The 19,114-nt window shown below is 48.3% G+C and overlaps 1 protein-coding gene across 2 annotated transcripts in view; it reads right to left on the reverse strand.

The window, feature by feature from the left end:
* The window catches only part of JPH2 (junctophilin 2), a 64,677-nt gene that overhangs the window by 36,326 nt on the left and 9,237 nt on the right, over positions 1-19,114 (reverse strand). For both annotated transcript variants that reach the window (XR_013365376.1, XM_077873249.1), the window contains exon 2: positions 7,060-7,864. Coding sequence is in view for 1 of the 2 variants with exons in the window: in XM_077873249.1 (XP_077729375.1) it covers positions 7,060-7,864 (805 nt within the window). In the remaining variant the exon portion in view is untranslated. The remainder of the gene's footprint in view (positions 1-7,059; positions 7,865-19,114) is intronic.

Raw genomic sequence — 19,114 nt, forward strand, 5'->3', positions numbered from 1 at the left:
CTCTACCTGAAATGACCTTTCTCGCCCTCTTGTCCATCTGGCAAACTCCCAACTAGCATCACCCACCACTGCAGGGAGCTTTCCCAGACCACCTCTGGGGCACTTAGTTGTTCCTTCCTTGCGCTTCCCTCTAACTCCCTAGGGGCTGTGTGGAAGCCCTGTCTGTCTTTGCCACTAAGCTATGAGTCCTCAGAGGATGTTGACCACACTGATGCACTGGGTGCCCTATGCCTCAGCACAAGCCTGGCACAGGTAAGTGCTAATCAGTTTGTGACAGAAAACCTGCTAAAGGTCAGATAATGGTTAAGAGCATTCTAGAACCAGGCCTCCCAACTCTGCCATTACTCAGCTGAATGATCTTATTTGAGATACTTAATCTGGCTGTGCCTTGGTTTCCTCATCTGTAAAGTAGTAATAATTGTACCCTCTTCATTCAATTGTTTTGAGGATTAACTAAGTTAATACATGTAAGGAACTTAGAATCCTCCTGGCTTCCAGAAATATGGACTGTATAGATGTTTGTCAAATGAAAATAAAATAAACAGTTCAAACATGGGCAACTGCCAAGATCAACCCTTACACCTAGTCCAAGGCCAGGCCCTCTTTCTCCTGGGTGATCTCATACTCTAGTGGTGCTGGAAATGACCACTGGCAGTGCAAAGCCCAGCTTAAAACAGTGCCAAACCCATCCATCTTGTTGGTCTAGGACAAACCTTGGCCAGGTGCATACAGGTCTTTCATACCCGGCAATCTCTTGCCAATGTCTCTTTTTAACATAAAGAGCACAGGCTCCTGGTTTAGCACCTTTGGTATTAAGTCTGACTTCTGTTTCAGAACATGATATGGGTTTCCCTCTTTCAAGTGGGAAAGGCTTCCTTTTCAATAAATGTACATAAGTATTTTTAAATAAGTTGATCGAAAGGTAGCGATTAAGAAAGTAGGTAGAGGGGGTGTGCGTTATAGCAAGAACTGGGATGGTGGTGTGCAGAAGAGATAAATTTGGGAAACAGTTGTAAGGGCTGTGATAGAAAACAGGTCTTCCCTCGGGGCAATTTCATTCTCAGAGAAGACTGTTAGATCCTTACAGATATAGGAATCATAGTAACAGCTTTACTGCCTTGCATACCTTCAACACATAGGCCCTCTACATGGGCTATTTCTTTTTTCTTTTCTTTCTTTCTTTTTTTTTTTTCTTACTCTCTTCAACACTTTGAAGAAGGATTTAATTTAATTCTCATTTGACTGAAGAGGAATGTGAGGTTCAGCATGGTGAAGTAAGTTGCCTAGGGTCACACAACTTATAGAGAGCTGAACCCAGAGTCAAACCTAGGTTCACCCAACACCACAGCCCAAGCTCTTAGCTAATATAACACACACGCTCCTGCCCACCTGAGAAATATCTCCCAGTAACCTGTAAAAGCCACCTCTAACCCTACACTCACTCAAGTTAGGAATTTCCAAGGCCAGTCTAAGGAGGAAAGGACGGGTGGGAAGGTAGAGGAGCAGAAGACAGACCAATTCAGAGAGTCCTGCCTTCAGAGCCACAGGATGCCATGCTGGCACAAAACCTGAAATGTTCCAAACCTCAAGGCCTGGGGCAGCTGAGAACTCCCGCGGGCCAGCCCTTGCTTCTGCTGTGGGGACTCCAGACTCAAGAACAAGAAAAATACTACAGTGACAACAGCTAACATTTACTGAACACTTGCTGCTCCTAGCCCTGTGCTGAGTGCTTCACATGCAGTTTCTGATTTAACCCTTGTGATACCAGGGTAGATATCATTATTTTGTTTTCAGAGATGAGAGAACTGAAGTCTGGAGGTAAGACAAGATATGGCAAGCAAAGGGCAGGGCCAAAGCAGTACTCTTAACCACTCCCTGTGCTCCCTATGGAAGGGAGCCATTTATCATCACAGGGTTGGCATGACAACCAGAAACATTCAGCCACTCCCCAAACACCCAGCTTCCCTCCACCAGGATCCATGGCCTTAAAAGGCATCACGAAAAGAGTTTTTAGGCACAAAATCAGAAGACCTAAGGCTAGCTCCCCCTTGAGCATTCAGTGGCTCTGTATCTCTTTATTCTTTCTGTACTTCCATTTCCCCATCTGGTCAGGGAAGGAATCAGACTATCTCCTGGAACCCCTGATGGGTCTAGAGTAACACTGTGCCATAAAAATACAATGTGAGTCACGTTTGCAATTTTTTAATTTTTTTAATGGCCACATTCAGAAGACTAAAATGACACAGATGAAATTAATTTATGTTATTAATGCTATCAATTTATCAATAATATAATGATACGTTTTATCCAGCTTAATATATCTAAAACATAATCATTTCAACATATCATCAATATAAAATTCACAGGTTCCTTTCCACCGCTAAGTCTCCAAAATCCAGTGTGTGTGTTTCACACTTAACAGCACATCTCCGTTCAGATCAGCCCCACTTCAAGAGTTTGGCAGCCACCAAGCGGCTACCACATTGGACACTGTAGGTCTACAATCTTTTTCAGTCCACAGCCCATTTTAGGGGGGACACAATGTCTCATTTTTCTCTCTTCCCTGGGAAAGCCATCCTGATCCTAGACCCTGAGCCAACAAGTTCCGTCGAAGCCCAGGACCAGCAGTTGAGGCCACAACAGAGAGAAACCTCAGGTCTGCCTGGGTCAAGGAGGCTGGTGGCTGCTAGGAATGCTCCCTGCTCCTGTGCAGCTCGATTACTCACCAAAACTTCTGCAAGGGAGACAATCCTGCTTTCCCTCCTAACCCAAAGATTGCCTTAATTGGAAATTCAGTCTGAGCTTAAAACTGAGCCAGGGAGCTGTCCCCCACATGGTAAGAGCCCTGCAGGCATATAGGACGTGTTTCCTAGACACATGAGGAATTCAAATCTCCCCTGCACACCCTTCCTGGCAAAACATGTGGAGGAAGCTAGACAACACCTTCTCACTCCAGAGATTCAGTTCCCAGCTATCGGCCTGGTGGGCTTCTCTAAAAGAGCTCAACATCATCACGTTCAAGGGGGCAGGAAGAGGAAAGATTTTGCCCCCCAGCAAGTGGGAGCTTGGGGAAATCCCTCCTTCCCAAGCTTCCATTTCTCACCTTTAAAATCAAACATGTTAGATGATGGCAATGACTGCTTTTGCTGCTAGCTGCTCTGTGACAGGCATTTTACAGACATTAGCTCGTCTACCCCTCAAAACAACCCTAGCTGGAAAGAAGATCCAGGGTTCAGAGTAGTGAACCACTTGGTCAAGGTCATACAGCTCTTCAGTAGAGAAGCAAGAACTCTAACTCATGATCTTCTGAATCAAGAGCCTAAGCTCTTACCTATTGTAAGCTCTGCCAAGTCCCAGGGTAGCCCAGGATAGTCCAGGCTTATGCCTGTCCCAGTGACATACACTTGGCCTAATAATGAAAAATGTTCGATTTGGAAGAATGGACAAGTCTTCCTTCCAGAAGAATTCCAGCTAATGTATGTTGATGCTCCTCTCTCTGGAGGTTAATTCCAGACCCTTTTCCCTCTCAAGTGTGGACTGAACTTGGTGTCTCATTCCAAAGAACAAGAGTATGGGAAGGGGGAAATAGTAACTCTACAGCAGAGAAACCTGGCAGATACCAGGTGATCAAGGTTAACATCATCTGTAACGAGTCATGTTAAGACCACATGCCCCTGATGTGCTACGGTAAGGGCACCTTACTTCCTGTGGTCTTCTTCCCCCAAACCTATAACCTCAGTCTTTTTTTAAAAGATTTTATTCATTCATTCATTCATTCATTCATTCACTCATTCATTCATTCATTCATTTGACAGAGAGAGAGAGAGAGAATACAAGTAGGGGGAGCAGAGAAAGAGGGAGAAGCAGACTCCCCGCTGAGCAGGAAGCCCGCCTCAGGGCTCCATCCAGGACCCTAAATCAATGACCTGAGCCAAAGGCAGACACTCAACAGACTGAGCCACCCAGGCACTCCCTATAACCTCAGGCTAATGATGAGACAAACATCAGAGAAACTAAGGGATGTTCCACAAAATGTCGGGCCAGTAGTTCTCAAAACTGTCAAGGTGATGAAAAACAAGGGAAAGCTGAAAAACTCTCTCTCAGACCAGAGAGGACTGAAGAGACATGACACCTGCATGCAATGTGGGATACCAGATGGAATCCAGAACAGGAAGTGGGGAGTAGCAGAAAAACTAGTGCAAATCAAATGAAGTCTGGAGTTTAATAAACAGTAATGACCACTGTTGGCTGTGACCATTATGAAAATGTAAGAACTTAACACTAGGGGAAAAGGGGCAGAGAGTAGGGGATAATTTTCTAAAAATTTAAAAATACCCTCTTTCCATCTTAATGATACTAACTGCTCACACATACACAGCAATTTAAAGTTTACAAAGTTATAAGATAGCAAGAAGTGCTGGTTAAAGCTTTAGAATCAGAAATTTAGGAGTGGAACCAAGTGGAAGCCTTGGTTCTCTCATTTGCTTGCCAGGTGGTCTCAGGGGATATTACGTTCCTTCCCTGGGCCTCAGTTTCCACACCCATATAATGAATTCACTGAATGACAACAATGACTAGTAATGCTTACTGAGCCTTTGCTAGGTGTCTAGCACTGTAGAGGGTACTGTGATGTGCCACCCAGTGTCCCCTTCAGGACTGAAGGACTCATCTTTCCTCTCCTCCTCCCCCAGCCACTCAAAGGGGTGCCAGCGGCAATCAGCCCGGTCCAGGTATTGCCCTTGGCAGAAGGGAACCATCCAGCCCGAGGTCATGCCCCTTCCTGGAGGGTAGCTATAGTCAGTGCAGAGGGTGTAAAGATCCAGCTCCCTCCTCTCAACTAGGGACAACATTGAAGGTCATCTCCACTGCAGCACACCCCTTATGGTAGGCTGAGGCCTTTGTGGAGACTGCACGGCAGCCCAGCACCTCCCTCTGCCCAACCCACCTTCCTTCCTTCCCTTCCCAACACAAATGTTGATCCTGAATGCTCCGCATAAAATCGTCCCATGACAGGAGTGTTGACCATGGGACCTCCACTTCCTTTCTTAACCCTCAGACTAACCTTGTTTTTATAAAAGATATACTGAGGTTGCAGAAGAAAACACATTTGGCCAAGAACATATAACTAAGAAATGGTGGTACCACAGATGGGCAAATTCAAGCTTGGACAGGCAAAATGATCCACGTGGGTCTCTGAGCTAACAGATGAGAGGACCAAGATTTGGTCCTCTGTCTGCTTCACTCTGAAGACTACAGCACCACAGCCTTCAGCCCAGACCACTCAGCCGCCAGCAGGACCACTATGGGCACCAGGACAGAGGAGTCCTGCCACACCCACTGCCCTCCCTGCAGTTGACTCCACATTTGCAAGATGGGAATAATAACAGTGCCTACCTTTTCTGATATGTTGTAATGATTGAGTTAATTTACATAAAGGCCTCAAAACAGTGACTGGCATGTAAAGAGCCCTTCATAAACAGCCAGTTAAAAACAAATCACAGAAGCAGCATAAACTTTCAAATGTGAAAAAAAAAAAAACAAAAAAACAAAACTTTCAAATGTGAGACGTTCTAAGAAAATGGCCACGTCGTCAAGTGAGGTCAGCCTGTGACAGGGGGCTGGGCTTCATAAGCTCCCTAAGGGAGTCAGGCTTGACCTGGGCTCTGAAGGAGGGGTAGGAGTTAAATGGGCAGCAAAAGGGAGGAAGAGCAGTCCAGGCGGGAAACCAGCAGGAACAAAAGCTCTTTGGCAGAAGGAACGAAGGAAGGATAAAAGGCTAGCGTGACTATCACAGAGAATAAAATCCAGGTCCGGGACAAGAGTGGTAAAAATGAGGCTGAATGGGAGTGCAGGAACCAGATTATGAAGAGCCACTCACTACCTGGGTGATTTGGGACCAGTCACTTTCTCTCTCTAAGCCTCATTTAATCCATGTGTAAAACAGAAGTAAAACCAGAACTGATCTTATAAGGCCCGTAAGGAGATGAAATGAGTCAATATTTGTAAACTGCCAAAATAGTGCCATGCACATAGCAAGAACTATAAATGTCTGAAGACAACATTAGAGCTTTTTCTCAAGTATAATGAGAAGACATGGAGGGATCTGAATATGGATCTGAATATGGAATAAGGGAGGGTGCTGAGTGGATAGGAGGGTGGATGGACACAGGGCTAGTAGATGATAGGTGACGGTAGCTGAGTGACTGGAAGTGAAGTTGGATTGTTGAATGGGAGTTACGGTGGTTGGATGGATGGATGACAGATAGGTGCTTGCATGACTGGGTAGGTGGGTGGGAGTGGATGTTGTTTCCGCAGATGAAAGCATGGTTGCGTGATGGGGGTGATTGGATAAATGGAAGAGATTGGGTGAATGGAGGTAGTCAGGTGAATAAAGTACGGATGGATGTTAAGATGGATAGCCTGGTAGATGTAAGAAGTAGTTGAGTGAATGTGGCTGACTGGTGACAGTCAGGGGATGGATGGAGAGTTGAATGCCTGTCTGAATGGGTGTCCAGGTGGCTGGGTAGATAGGGTTGGGTGGGTAAAAGGATAGGAGTTGAAAGGGGCTGGACGGATGAGTGGCTGTCCAGGTAGATTTCAGAGAGGCAGAGTGACGGGAGGTAGTTGGTCTCGTGGGTTATTCAGATGGGCAATGGAAAAGTTCGGTGAAGGAGGAGCTGGATGAATGAATGGATGCCTGCGTGGTTGGACGGGTGTCTGGGGGCTGATGGGTAACCAGACAGTGGCGGGGGTAGGTGGGGTGAAGAGATGGGTGTTCGGTGGCTATCGGAAAGGCTGGATGAACGGAAGGGTTCAGTGAACGGGTGGACGGCAGTAGTTGGGTGAGTGGACGGATGGACGGACAGATGGATGGACGGACAGGGGACCAGAAGCGCCTCGAGTTTAACTGTTTAAAGGTCAGGGGTGGGGATCCCCGGGGGGCGCAGCGGAGCCTGCTTCTCCCTCTGCCTGGGTCTCTGCGTGTGTGTGTGTGTGTGTGCGTGTGTGTCTCATGAACACGAGGAGCCAGGGCGGCTGGGGGCGCGGCGCGGAGCCTACCTGGAGGCGGCGATCTCGGCCTTCTGGCGCGCGATGGCGGCGGCGCGCTGGGCGCCCTCCACGCTGTGCTCCACCTTCTGGCGGACCTTGCTGCTCCGGAGCGGCAGCACGCGGCGCTTGGCGCCCTTGACCAGCACGTTGTGGCGGTACTTGCCCTCCTCGCGGCGGCCGTCGGGCAGCGTGGTGCAGCCGTAGCCGTGGCGCAGGTTGTCCAGCCACTCGCCCTCGTAGCGGAGGCCGCTGGAGCGCTCGCTCACGCCGAAGCCCGAGCGCTTGTCGCTCTTCCACTCGCCCATGTAGGTCTCGGTGGTGGTGGCGTCGATGTCGGCCTCGAAGGGCGCGGCCTCGTCGGCGCCCTCCGCGCCCTCCGCGCCCTCGGCGCCCTCGCCCAGGCTGGCGGTGGACGCGGCGTCGCTGGCGCCCGAGCTGAGCTCGCTCTTGAGGAAGCTGACGCGGCTGCGCTGGCTGCCCAGGGACGTGCGGGACTCGGCGCGCCGCAGGCGGCCCAGCAGCGCGCCGCGCGGGAAGAGGCCGCCGCCCTTGGGCGCCCGCGCCGCCTCGGCGTTGGCCAGCAGGCTGAGCGCGAAGCCGCCGCGCGGGATGGCGGCGGCGGGCGGCGCGGGGCCGTCGGGGGCCGGGGAGGCGGGCGAGTCCGGGGCCGCCGCGCCGTTGCTGTGCTCGCTGCGCAGGGACGAGAGCGACGTGCGCAGCGGCGAGCGCACCACCACGGCCATCCCGTAGGGCACGCTCTGGCGCACGCCGTAGCCGTGGCGCATGCCGTTGGTGAACTGGCCCTGGTAGGTCCCTGCGGGCGAGGAGAGCGCGCGTCAGTGGGCGGCTGGGGGCGGGGGGCGGGGGGCGGGCGAGACTGGGGGGTGGGGATGGAGAGGGGATGGGGGATGGGGATGGAGGGGTGGGGGTGGAGGTAGGGCAGGGGTGGGGGATGCGGGTGGAGGGGTGGGGTGGAGGGGTGGAGGTGGGGGGTGGGGATGGAGGAGAGGGTGGGAGGGTGGAGGGGAGATGGGGGTGGGGTGGGGGGTGGGGGCATCCGTGAGCGTGCCAGGACATGAGTGGGCAAGCCGGGAGACATTCACGCAGTGGTGTGAATCTTCACACGCAGGGTCACAGTGGGTGAGGCAGAGTGAGGTTGTGCGAGTCAGTGTCGGTGTGTGAAGCTGGATGAGCAGGTAGGGACCCGGAGTGTGTGCGGTTAGACCAGTGTTTGAGTTCACAAGTGGACGGCCAGGAGTTTCATGATGGTGTGAATATTTCCAGTGGCAGCCCCACAACGAGGTCACGCTGGGCGAGACAATGAGGTCGCGTGAGTCAGAGCATCAGTGTGTGGAGCCGTGTGAGCCAGAGAGGCCCCGGGAGTGTGTGGGGTTAAACGAGTATTCGAGGACGCTCATGGATGGCCAGGAGTTTGCATGATGGTGTGAATATTTCCAGTGGCGGCCACACGACAAGGTCACACTGGGCGAGACAGTGAGGTCGCCTGAGTCAGAGCATCAGTGCGTGGAGCTGTGTGAGCCAGGGAGGCCCCGGGAGTGTGTGGGGTTAAATGAGTATTCGAGGACGCTCATGGATGGCCAGGAGTTGTTTGCACGATGGTGTGAATCTTTCTATTGGTAGGAACACAGCAGGGTCACAAGTGTGCAGAATAGGGCAAGTCAGTTTTAAAGTGTGAAGTTGTCCAAGCAGATGAGGTCTGGTGAGTGTGAATTTGAATGACTGCACAGATTTTGAAACACCCAAGAGAGACTGACCATGCAAGACTGTGAGTGGGCAAGACAGCGAGTTTGTGTGGTAACATGAATATTTGTGTTTCTGGGAGTGTACAAGGCAGTGTGTGCCCTGAGATCACATGAGTGTGACATAACAGGATATAACGTAAGGTCATGAGAGTATTTGAGGTCTTGAGTATGTAAGGAAAGGCAAAGTGGAGTGAGGGTGCAAAACCATTAGAGGTTCAAAGAGTGCAGTGTTGTGTGAGCAGGCACATCTGTTGGTACGTGAAGTTAAATGCATGTGCCTAGTCATCCTATTTTGCAAGGTGATGTGTGTGTTCAAGCTCACGAATGGATAAGACAGTGAGTTCGCAGAGTAGTATGAATGCTGGAGAGCGTGCGGTTCTGTTGGAAAGCATGGGAGTGTGTGTATCTGTGTAAGGCCAGGTGTATAGAAGACTTTTATGAACACACATATCAGTGTCTTTTGACTGTATGAGATCATGAGTGTGCAATGCAGTGTGTACACTGTGGGGTAAGTACCCAAGTTCCTGGAGGTGACGTTATGGGTGTGTGAGAGGTTCTGGGTGTACAAAGCTGTCTGAGTGTTAAAGCACAGAGTAATAAGCACTTGAGTCTGAGTGTATGAGGTTGTGGGCCTTAGGGAAACTGAGACGGTGTAAAACCGTGTGTGTGCAGGACAGCAGTATGTACAAGGAGTTGGCCACAGTGGAGGCCTTGTGTGTCCATCAGTGTGGGCACGTGAGCTCCTGGGAACAAGAGCCCATGTAAGTGCGTCCACTGAAAGTCAGTTCCCTGCCTTCATCTTCATGCCTTCGGTCTGTAGACTAGCCCCTGCCATAATCTTCACTAAGTCAAGGGTGGGAAATTCAGAGCCTTTGCTTTAAACACAGGCTCCTACTTTACCCTGGTTAACCAAAAACAAAACAAAACAAAACAAAAAACAAAACAAACAAAAATCCCAAATGGCCTTCTTCCCAGCAAAAGCCCAGGATGAGTTGGGAACTGAAACAACCAACTAGGTAAGGGATTCTTAAGCTCCTCACAACAGGGATGCTCCCTCTTGGGCCTTTGCGCTGGCTGTTCCCTCTGCTTGGAACTCTCTTCCTCCAGATCTCCCTGCACCCCCACAAGCACCTGGGCATCCTTGATCTACTTCTGTTTTCTATAGTATGTTTCCTTTTCTAACGTATTGTATGACTTAACAATTATATGTATTGCTTTTCTTTCCCCACTAGAATGGAAGCTCCATTATGGCAGGGATCTTTCCTGTTTCGGTCTCCACGGTAGCCCCAACACTTGGAATAGGGGTAGCTCCATAAATAGGGGTGCTCCATAAATATTTATTGATTGATTAGCTGGACCTGTCCAGAAACTCCATCTCATTGTGTGACCTTGGGCAACTCTCTTCCCTTCTTAAGACCTTAGTGACCCTACTTGTCAATGACGTTTTAGATATGAAGCTCTCTAAAGTTTGGCCTACCTTTGAGTTGCTGGCCTTCTAGGAATTGGGCACTATGACTCTGCAGGTGAAGGACAGCGTGTCCACCTGACTCCACACTGCCCGGTCCCTCCCAGCACAGGCTGCTCCAGCTCAAACCCCCAGTCCCTGCCCCGCCCTCAGCCCTTTCTGCATGAAGAGACCCCATTAAGAGTCAAATACAGTGCCCAGGGCTCATTTAAACCTCTCAAAGGTCCTATCAGGTGGGTCCCATGATGATGCTCATTTACAGGAGAGGAAGTGGGTGGTCTGAGAGGTTAAGTGACTGGACCAAGGAAGCAGAATCTAAACCCAAGTCTAGCTAATGCCCAAAGCTCATGCTCTGAGCCCAGAGTTTATCCTGGCTGCCCTTCAGAAGCTCTAAAAAATACCAACTTCCAGGCCTCACCACTAGAAAATCTCGTGTAATTTGTTGGAGAGGGTCCCCAGTTTGTGCAGTCTCTCTCTACATACAGGAGGCAGGCGCAGCCAGCAGTGAGAGGGACATCAGAGTTCTCCTCCCTTCAGTGAGCAGCCATAAAAAACCAATGACCACAGTACATGAACTATAAAAGGGCCAAAGAAAAGTGGAAAGAGACAAAAAAAAAAAAAGGAAATATCAGTGGGCATGATCTTGTAGAGGAATATACAAACATGATCTCCATTTCACAGGTGGAATGGTTCAGAGAGGTTATATGACTTGCCCAAAGTCACCCAGTAAGGAAGAGGCAGCTCTGGATTTGAACCCAGTTCAAATGGGCGTGTGTAGCAGGTGCAGAGAACAGAGAAATGAGAGCATGGTGCAGAGAATGATAAAATGGGGAGGTGGATAGATGGGAAACTAATGTGTTCCCATTTCTAAGCTCATTCACATATGGTCACATTGTATGGGAGATAGAGGGACAAATAGATGTGATGTTGGAGACAAACTGAGCTCAGATATCATCTAATCTGGAGAGCCTTGAACAAGTTACTTCTGATTCTCAATGTGCTTATCTGGAAAATGGATATATAATACCCACTTTCTAGGGTTTGGGGGAAGATTAAAAAGGAGACAACAAAAAAATGAAAACAACCCAAATGTCCATCAGCTGGTAAATGGATGGACAGGTAATCAACCACACAGTGGAATTACTGGTCAGCATTAAAAAGGAATAAGCTACTGATTATGCAGCATGGATCTCAAATGCATGTTGAGTGAAGAAAGCCAAAGATGAAAAAATACAAACCGTGTGATTCCAGTTACATCAAAGCCTGGAAAAAACTGACATAGAATGACAGAGAGCAGATCTGTGGTTACCAGGGCTGTGGGTAGGAGGGATCCCCTAGAGCTTTATCAATTTATAGAAACCTCCTATGCCGTGATGGTGCTGGTGCATACATTTGTCAAGACTGTACGCCTGAAGTGCATTTTATTGCATAGAAACTATACCTTGATTTAATTAATGAATAACTTTTAAGAAGGAAAACAAAAAACACTGCAGCACAGCATTCTGCAAATACCCATCAGAAAATTCTGTCAACTGTCGTTTCCAAGTGAGTCTGAGATCCGGCTACTTCTCACCACCCTTGCTGCTACTACATGGTAGCCCGAACCATCCTTGTTTCGCCGGGATTTTCATAACGGCTGCCACGCTGGTCTGTTTCGGCCCTGCGCTCCTCTCTCCGTTCCTAACGCACCCATCCCAGGGATTCTGTTCAAATGTAATAAAGTCAGAATCGCAACACTGCTCTGCCTCTTCTCATTCAGAGGAAAAGCTGAAGTCCTTAGTGATCCAGGGACCCTCCCTGATCTCATCTCTGTCACTCCTCTGTCCTCACCTCCCTCGGTTCTCCCCTTTCCTTCACCCCACTTTAGCCAAAAAGGCCTCCTTGCTGTTCCTCCCACACGTTAGCCATGGTCCTGTTCGGGGCCTTTCTGTTTGGTGCTCCCTCTACCTGGAATGTTCTTCCCCCAGAAATCTGCATAGCTCACTCCCAGAGAGGTATTTAATGGTTCCTATAAGACTCACTCAAGGCAACAGGGCTAATAACTATACCAAGACTTACATCCATGTTTAGCTGTGCTCACTCCACTGTACTCAGAAGAAAGAAGAAAAAAAATATGTATATGAAAGTGGAAAGTGAACAAGAATAGAGCAGAGAAGATGGAAAACTGGGAGAAAGACAGATGACATCTAATCTCTGGGTTGGATGAGTTTGTGAAATTAAATCAGCCAATCTACCTTTAGCTTAAAGTTGGCATGAGATGGGCTGACATGGTCCCTTTAAGCCCAAGAAAAACTGAGATTGCGACAGGAGAGGGTTCTTGGCCACCAGTTGGGGAGGAAACGGCCAGGCTATATTAGGAAACTTACAAGCAAGTGGCAAGAGGCACAGACACCCAAGGGAGGTTGGGAGTGATGGGGCCCTGGGAAGGGGGAAAAGCCAAGTGCTGGGGCCATCCCCAGCCTGACTCTCTCTAAGACAGGGCAGCTCTCCCTGGGGACTGGAAGAATGCATCTGCATCGGAAGAGAAGGGGGGAGGAGGACCCCACCCACAGCCATCTGGCTGAGAGGAGCTTTCTGTGGAAGGAAGTGCCTCCTGATAACCTTCGGGGTGGCCCCCTCACTTGGCCCAATAGACTCTGCAGGACTTCCCGCTGCCCTTGGGATAAGGGGCAAGATTCTCCACAGAATACAAGGCCTGGGGTGGCTGCCCCTGACCACCTCTCCTGATTTATTTTGAACAACTCTCCAGGCATACTTGCCTTTCTACCTCAGGACCTTTGCACATGCTCCTCCACGCCCACTCCTTCTCAGCATCTTCTCCTCTTTTCCCCTAGCAAATTTCTATTGGTATTCCAATCTTCAGCTTAAATGTGACTTCATCCGGGAGGAGTCCTTGAGGATTCCTTGAGTGCTACTCCCTGAGTACTGCTACATGATGTCATGTTGCCCCAAATTTCTTCTTGGCACTTCTCCCAGTTGTAGTTAAATAATTACTAAGATCATTTGTTCACTATAAGCCTTTCCCACTGGACTTTGGCTTCCAAGAGGGAGAGAGCCATGTCCAGCTTATTCCTGCTGTGATCCCAGCATCTAGCACAGTTCCCAGGCCCAAGGAAGCCCACAGTATACGTCTGATGAATCTGTATCTTCTCCTCAGTGATACCCTTCTGTTCTTCCAGGAGCAGGAACCACATTCTCTTTCATCCCTCATGATTCAGCACGTGGTAAGTGCTCAGTAGGGACTAGCAATGGCTGTCAACGTGTTCGTGTCTAGATTTAGCAGCCCAAACCCTGGAAATTATCAGGGTATGTGTAAAAGGCTAGTGAAAGCCATAACCATGGTAAATACAGTTCTGTCCCTCAGACCAGGCTCCTGAATTTTATGAAACCTGAATATCACCTTCTCCCTGCAGTAGCCCTTCTGGTTTAGTATAGAATAACCTGGGTTTTAACCTTCACTCTGACACCAAATAGTTCTAGAATACGCATGAACTATTTAAGCTTGCTAAGCTTCCGTTTGTTCTTCTTATAATGGAGGTAGTAATACCTACTTCAGATTATTGTTCATTCATTTACAAATTCAATAAGCATTGCTGTAGATCCTGCATGCTTGGTGTTAGATGCTGGGGACACAGTGGTAAATAAACAGGCATGATCTTTGCCCTCAAGGGGCTTGGAATCGAGTGCCAAATAGACTAGATTTAATCAACCACCAGAAATAAATGTGAGGCAGCCATAGCAAGTGGTCAGAGTGCCTTGGGTGGTGGGAGAGAATTGGTTGATCAAAAACTAAGTGAATCATACGTGAGGACACTAGCAAACAGTAAGCGCTCAATAAAAACTAGCTTTTTGCCAGGCCAGAATCTTTGCTCAGAAAAGGTGGCCCAGAGGAGATTAACTGGAAAGATAATATTTTGGATAATAAAATATAAATTAATAAAATATATTATTAAAATTAATTTCATCTGTTTAAATGTGGCTACTAGCAAATTTTAGATTGTATATGTAGCCCACATTATATTTATATAGAAAGTGCTCATTTAATTCACTTGGAGGTAGGGTTTTCTATTACCTGCAGATAAAAAAATATATCCTAAAAAGTATAGGTATCATCATTCTGATTTCATAGTTGGAACAATTGAAACTAAGAATTTAAATGACTTGCTCAAGATCACGCAAGTATAGTAGCTGTCGGTGGTCACAACCAAGTGTCCTGACCAGTGCTTTCTCCTTTGCACCCCTAGAAATCTGAGCACATTCCTTACAAGCACATCCCTTTGAAAGCCCTTACCCAAACCTCAGCTTTGAAGGATGCCCACCATTTCAGAAACCCACAGGAAGTCTAGGAGATCCAGAGTCCATTTTGAAACAGAGAAGAGACATGTGGGCCAGAACATGAAATTCTGGCAGAAATTCTGCCTCCAAATACAGGCAGAAATTCTGCCTCCAAATACATAAGGGACATTGAAAACACCACCCGCTCTGGCCGGTGACACCTGCCTATTTCTAGGAGACTCTCTTGAGATCTGAACATCGGTGTCCCTGGAGGACTGAATAGAGATGGAGAGGAAAGAATCATGGCTAGCTCCTTTCCAGGATCCCTGCTGCCTATGGAAATCCTGACCTGACAGTCAATGTTTTCATGACCTGGTCCCAATTCACCCTCCTGGTTTTGTCTTTCCAAGTCCACCCAAAGCCCAGCTTCAAAGCCACCTCCTACAGGAAAACTTCCCAGGCTATCTTCCTTCCTCCATACTCTCATTGCTTGAGATGTTTGTCACTTCTTACCTCCTATGACAGCTATCTTGTCTCTATCTCTTCTATTTGGGCTAAGAGGCATCCCCAGTCCTTCTCTAAGTCCTGTCATGTAGCGTTAGATGTTAGCACAAGATCTTTGGATGGGACCATCGAAGTGTCATCGGCAGATTTCACACAGGGTTTAAGATGGAGAATGGCAGGTAGGAGACTGAGCACAGAGAGTCCAGGGTCAGTGGCTCTTGTCCAGGCACATCAGAACTGGACCAGATAAACCAACGCACGTGGTGAATGGCCATATGCCACAGATAACTGTACAGATGCTCCTGAGTATAGGGGATGTATCCCACCTTGGCTCTAACCCACCTTGATAAAGAGCATGGACCCAGTGTCCCTGAGAAAGCGAGTCAAACCTGACACATCTTTGGGGACAGCAGAGTAATGGAAATTGTTTGGGCTTTGGAAACAGACCTGACTCTGAATACTGCTATAATTTTCCCCACTTCTCAGATCCCCACCCCATCCATCTGGTCTAGTGTGTACCAGTTCTCTCTAGTTTACTACAACAGCATCTTCCCTGGTCTCTCACCTCCCCTAGTACTTCAGTCCACCTTTCACTGCTGCCAGAGTCATCTCCTTAATTAGATGTAGATCTGACCAGGTGACCCCACCTAAAACCTTGCCGTGGCTTCCAAGTACCTTGCAGATTGCCTTGGGTCCCTAGGAAGCCAACATTGTATGTGAGATACTGGGGGGGAGGGATGCTCTTGGGATGAACATCTCTAAGGAAGGAAGTAGGATTCAACAGTAGAAATTGTTCAACTGTTGTATCCGAGGCTTCCACTGATCCTATGGGGGTCTCTGGAGCTGGTGCAGCCCTTCAGAGTTGTCCAAGGAGGCTGGGTCTTTGAATTCCTGTATCAAACAGTCATTAGCTACCCCACAGAGTCAGGCAACTCCTTTTGACAAGCCATCAGCAACTGGAGCCCCTGGCAGCGGTAGGCAGGGGGTGGAGAAACCCTGCTCCCGAGCAGTATCTGAGGGTGTCTGGCAGCATCCATAAGGATGAAGTCAAACTCTGCACTGTGACCCACAAAGTCCTCATGATCTGGGCCCATGCCAACCCTCCAGCCTCACAACTCCACTCTTTCTCAATCTCTGTACTCCTGCCTTTTCTTGAACACAACAGGCTTTTCTTGTGTCCACCTCCAAGCCTTTGTACTCGTTCCTTTTCCCTGGCACAGCGTGACTCCTGTTACCCAACTAACCCTTTTCATCCTTCAGATCTTAGCCTAGACACCACTTCCATGATTACCAGACCAGGTCAGGTTCCCATTACCCCATACACTCTTCTACTTTCCCTTCAAATTGCTTATCCCACTTGTAATTAACTAGCTGTCCAATGCTGGTCTCTGCTGTTAGAACACAAACTCCTGAGGGCAGGGATCAAGGCTGCTTTAATCACCACAGCATCTCCAGCACTCAAGGCAATGACGGCCACATAGAAGGCTTTCATCAGGTATGTCAGATGAGTGAACAAGTTCATGGCCTTGGGCAAGTTCCCTTTGAGTCTATCTCTGGTCAATAAAGTAAGCATAGCAAGTTTACTTTGCAGAGTGCCTGGAGGGTTTACGTGGGTTCTCTAGCAGAGATCTCAGACTCTCAGCAAATGTTGGCTCCCTTCACTTCATAGGGAAAGATTGCCAGATGACCAGTCATCCCAGTTTGCCTCAGACTGAGGGGCTTCCCAAGACATAGGACTTTCACTACTAAAACCAGGACAGTTCCCCAGGCAAAACAGGATGGTGGTTACCCTCAATCTGGACGAGAAAGAAAAATGAACATTTCGTATTAGCACAGTGTTCAGTGGTATGTTGGTAGAATAGTTCTTTGGAAAAATAAACAAACAACCCTAATTGGTAGTGCTAGACAATTTTCATCATATAAATGGTTAGACAGGCCACAGTCAAATAGTCAGCTTAAAAAATTCCTGAAAATTTAGCCATGGGCTCTCATGAGATGGTAGCAGCTGGTGCCAGCACCCCACATGTAATACAGACTGTCGTATTCATTCTGGATATCTGCAAACGTGTAACACGTTCCTAGACAACCTCAACTTGGGTGAGGGTAAGTGAGACTATCTCAATCCCAAGGAGGTCACAGGTGGAATGGCCCTCCAAGACCATCTAGTTCAAAGCAACAAGTAATCTGTCATACGGGCCCTCTCTTACCCACCCTGTGTCCACAACAGACATTGCCAATCAATCATGATGCTGAATCCTAAAGCCTTGCTCTCTGGCTTGCCTGAAAGATAGCACCAAAGTCCCTTCCCAGAGCTCCCGAATGCTACCACCTACCAAAACTCCACTGTCCCTGGTTTCCCAGGATCCCTGAGAGGCAACCCAAAGCAGAGGAGCTAGCAGCATGTTTATGACCAGCTCCTAGGAGCAGGGTCGGGTTACAGCAGGTGTATGACAAGTCCCCAAAGCCTGCAGGGCTCCACCTTCCCCACATTCAGAGGCTGCTACCCCAAATGACACCCCATAGCTCACACAAGAAGCAGAGGATTAGCCAAGCAACATCACCCTGGTTGCTGCCAGCCCTGGGGACCTGTGGCCTGGGTGAAAGTCCCTTTGCCAGGCTCTGAGTCAGCTCAGTAACCCTGAGGGCCCCGGAAACCAGAAATAATTGGGTGTAGAGAAGGCAAAAGAAATCAAGGGGAGAGTCTGGGTTCAAAGGAGGCCCCACCTTGGTCATCCGGGCCCCCTTTCTATGCTCAGGCCTCCCCACAACCCTCATGCCCACGTGGCATGTGCAACAGGCGTCTCTCACCCACAATGTCCAACACCAAGCTCCTGACTTTCCCTCTTTGAATGCTTGGCCCATCTCAGGTCAGGACAATACCATCCTTCTGTGGCTTAGGCCAAAACCTTGATTCCTCTTTATTTCTCTCTCCCTATCCAATCTGTCAGCAAAATCTAATGACTCTACCCTTCAAAATAGATCCAGGATTTAATTACTTCTCTCCACCATCTGCTACAAGATGGTGGCCCAAGCCTATATTCTCACCCATAACATTGCAATAAACTCACTAATTTGTTTCCCTGCTTCTACTCTTTCTCTACCACCTCCTCCCCAACAGTCTCTCAACACAGTTGCAAAAGGAATCCCTTTTATCAAGGTCAGATCACGTCACTCTGATAGGCCTTACTCTTTTCAGAATAAAAGCCAGAGTCTTACAATGATATACAAGAACCTGCATCAACTGCCTGCTCTCCACACCTTCCTGGTAGGAACAGAGTATAGGTGATATTGTGCCCTTCTCTGCATGTCTCTATCAAGCGCCTGTATTGTAAGGTTGTCCTGTCATCAACAATATGAAATTTGATCACCTTGTTAAGATGGTAGCCATAAAGGATTCAAATTTAAATTAAAAAAAATCACAGGGACATTTGGGTAGCTCAGTTGGTTGAGAATCCGACTCTTGGTTTCAGCTCAGGTCGTGATCTCAGGGTTGTGAGTTCTAGCCCTGCATCAGGCTATGGTGCTCAGCGTAGATCTGCTTGGGACTCTCTCCCTTCCCTTCTGCCCCTCCTGCCTCTCTCTGAAATAAATAAATAAATATTTTTTAAAAAATACAATAATAAAATAAAAGTCAGAGGAGCACCTAGTTGCTCAGTCAGTTGAGCATCTGACTCTTGACTTTGGCTCAGGTCATGATCTTGGGGTCCTGGGACTGAGCCCCATGTCAGGCTCTGCACTCAGCAGGGAGTCTGCATGAGGGTTCTTCCTCTCCCTCTGCCCCTCCCCCTGCTCCTGCTTGCTCACTTTCTCTCTCTAAAATAAATAGATAAATCTTTTAAAAAATAAAAGTAATAAAAACTTTGTACATGCCAAACAGAGCATTTCCTGCAGGCTGTATGCAGCCCATAAGCCTTGGTATGGCTCCCACTTTACACTGTCCATATGACGGTCGGCAGCATGTGCTTGAATGCTTCCACACACAGGTGCTCTCTACTTGCCTAGAGGGTTATTTATTTTTTTTAATTTTTTATTTATTTATGATAGTCACACAGAGAGA

Source organism: Canis aureus, chromosome 26, assembly GCF_053574225.1.
Source record: "Canis aureus isolate CA01 chromosome 26, VMU_Caureus_v.1.0, whole genome shotgun sequence".
NCBI lineage: Eukaryota > Metazoa > Chordata > Mammalia > Carnivora > Canidae > Canis > Canis aureus.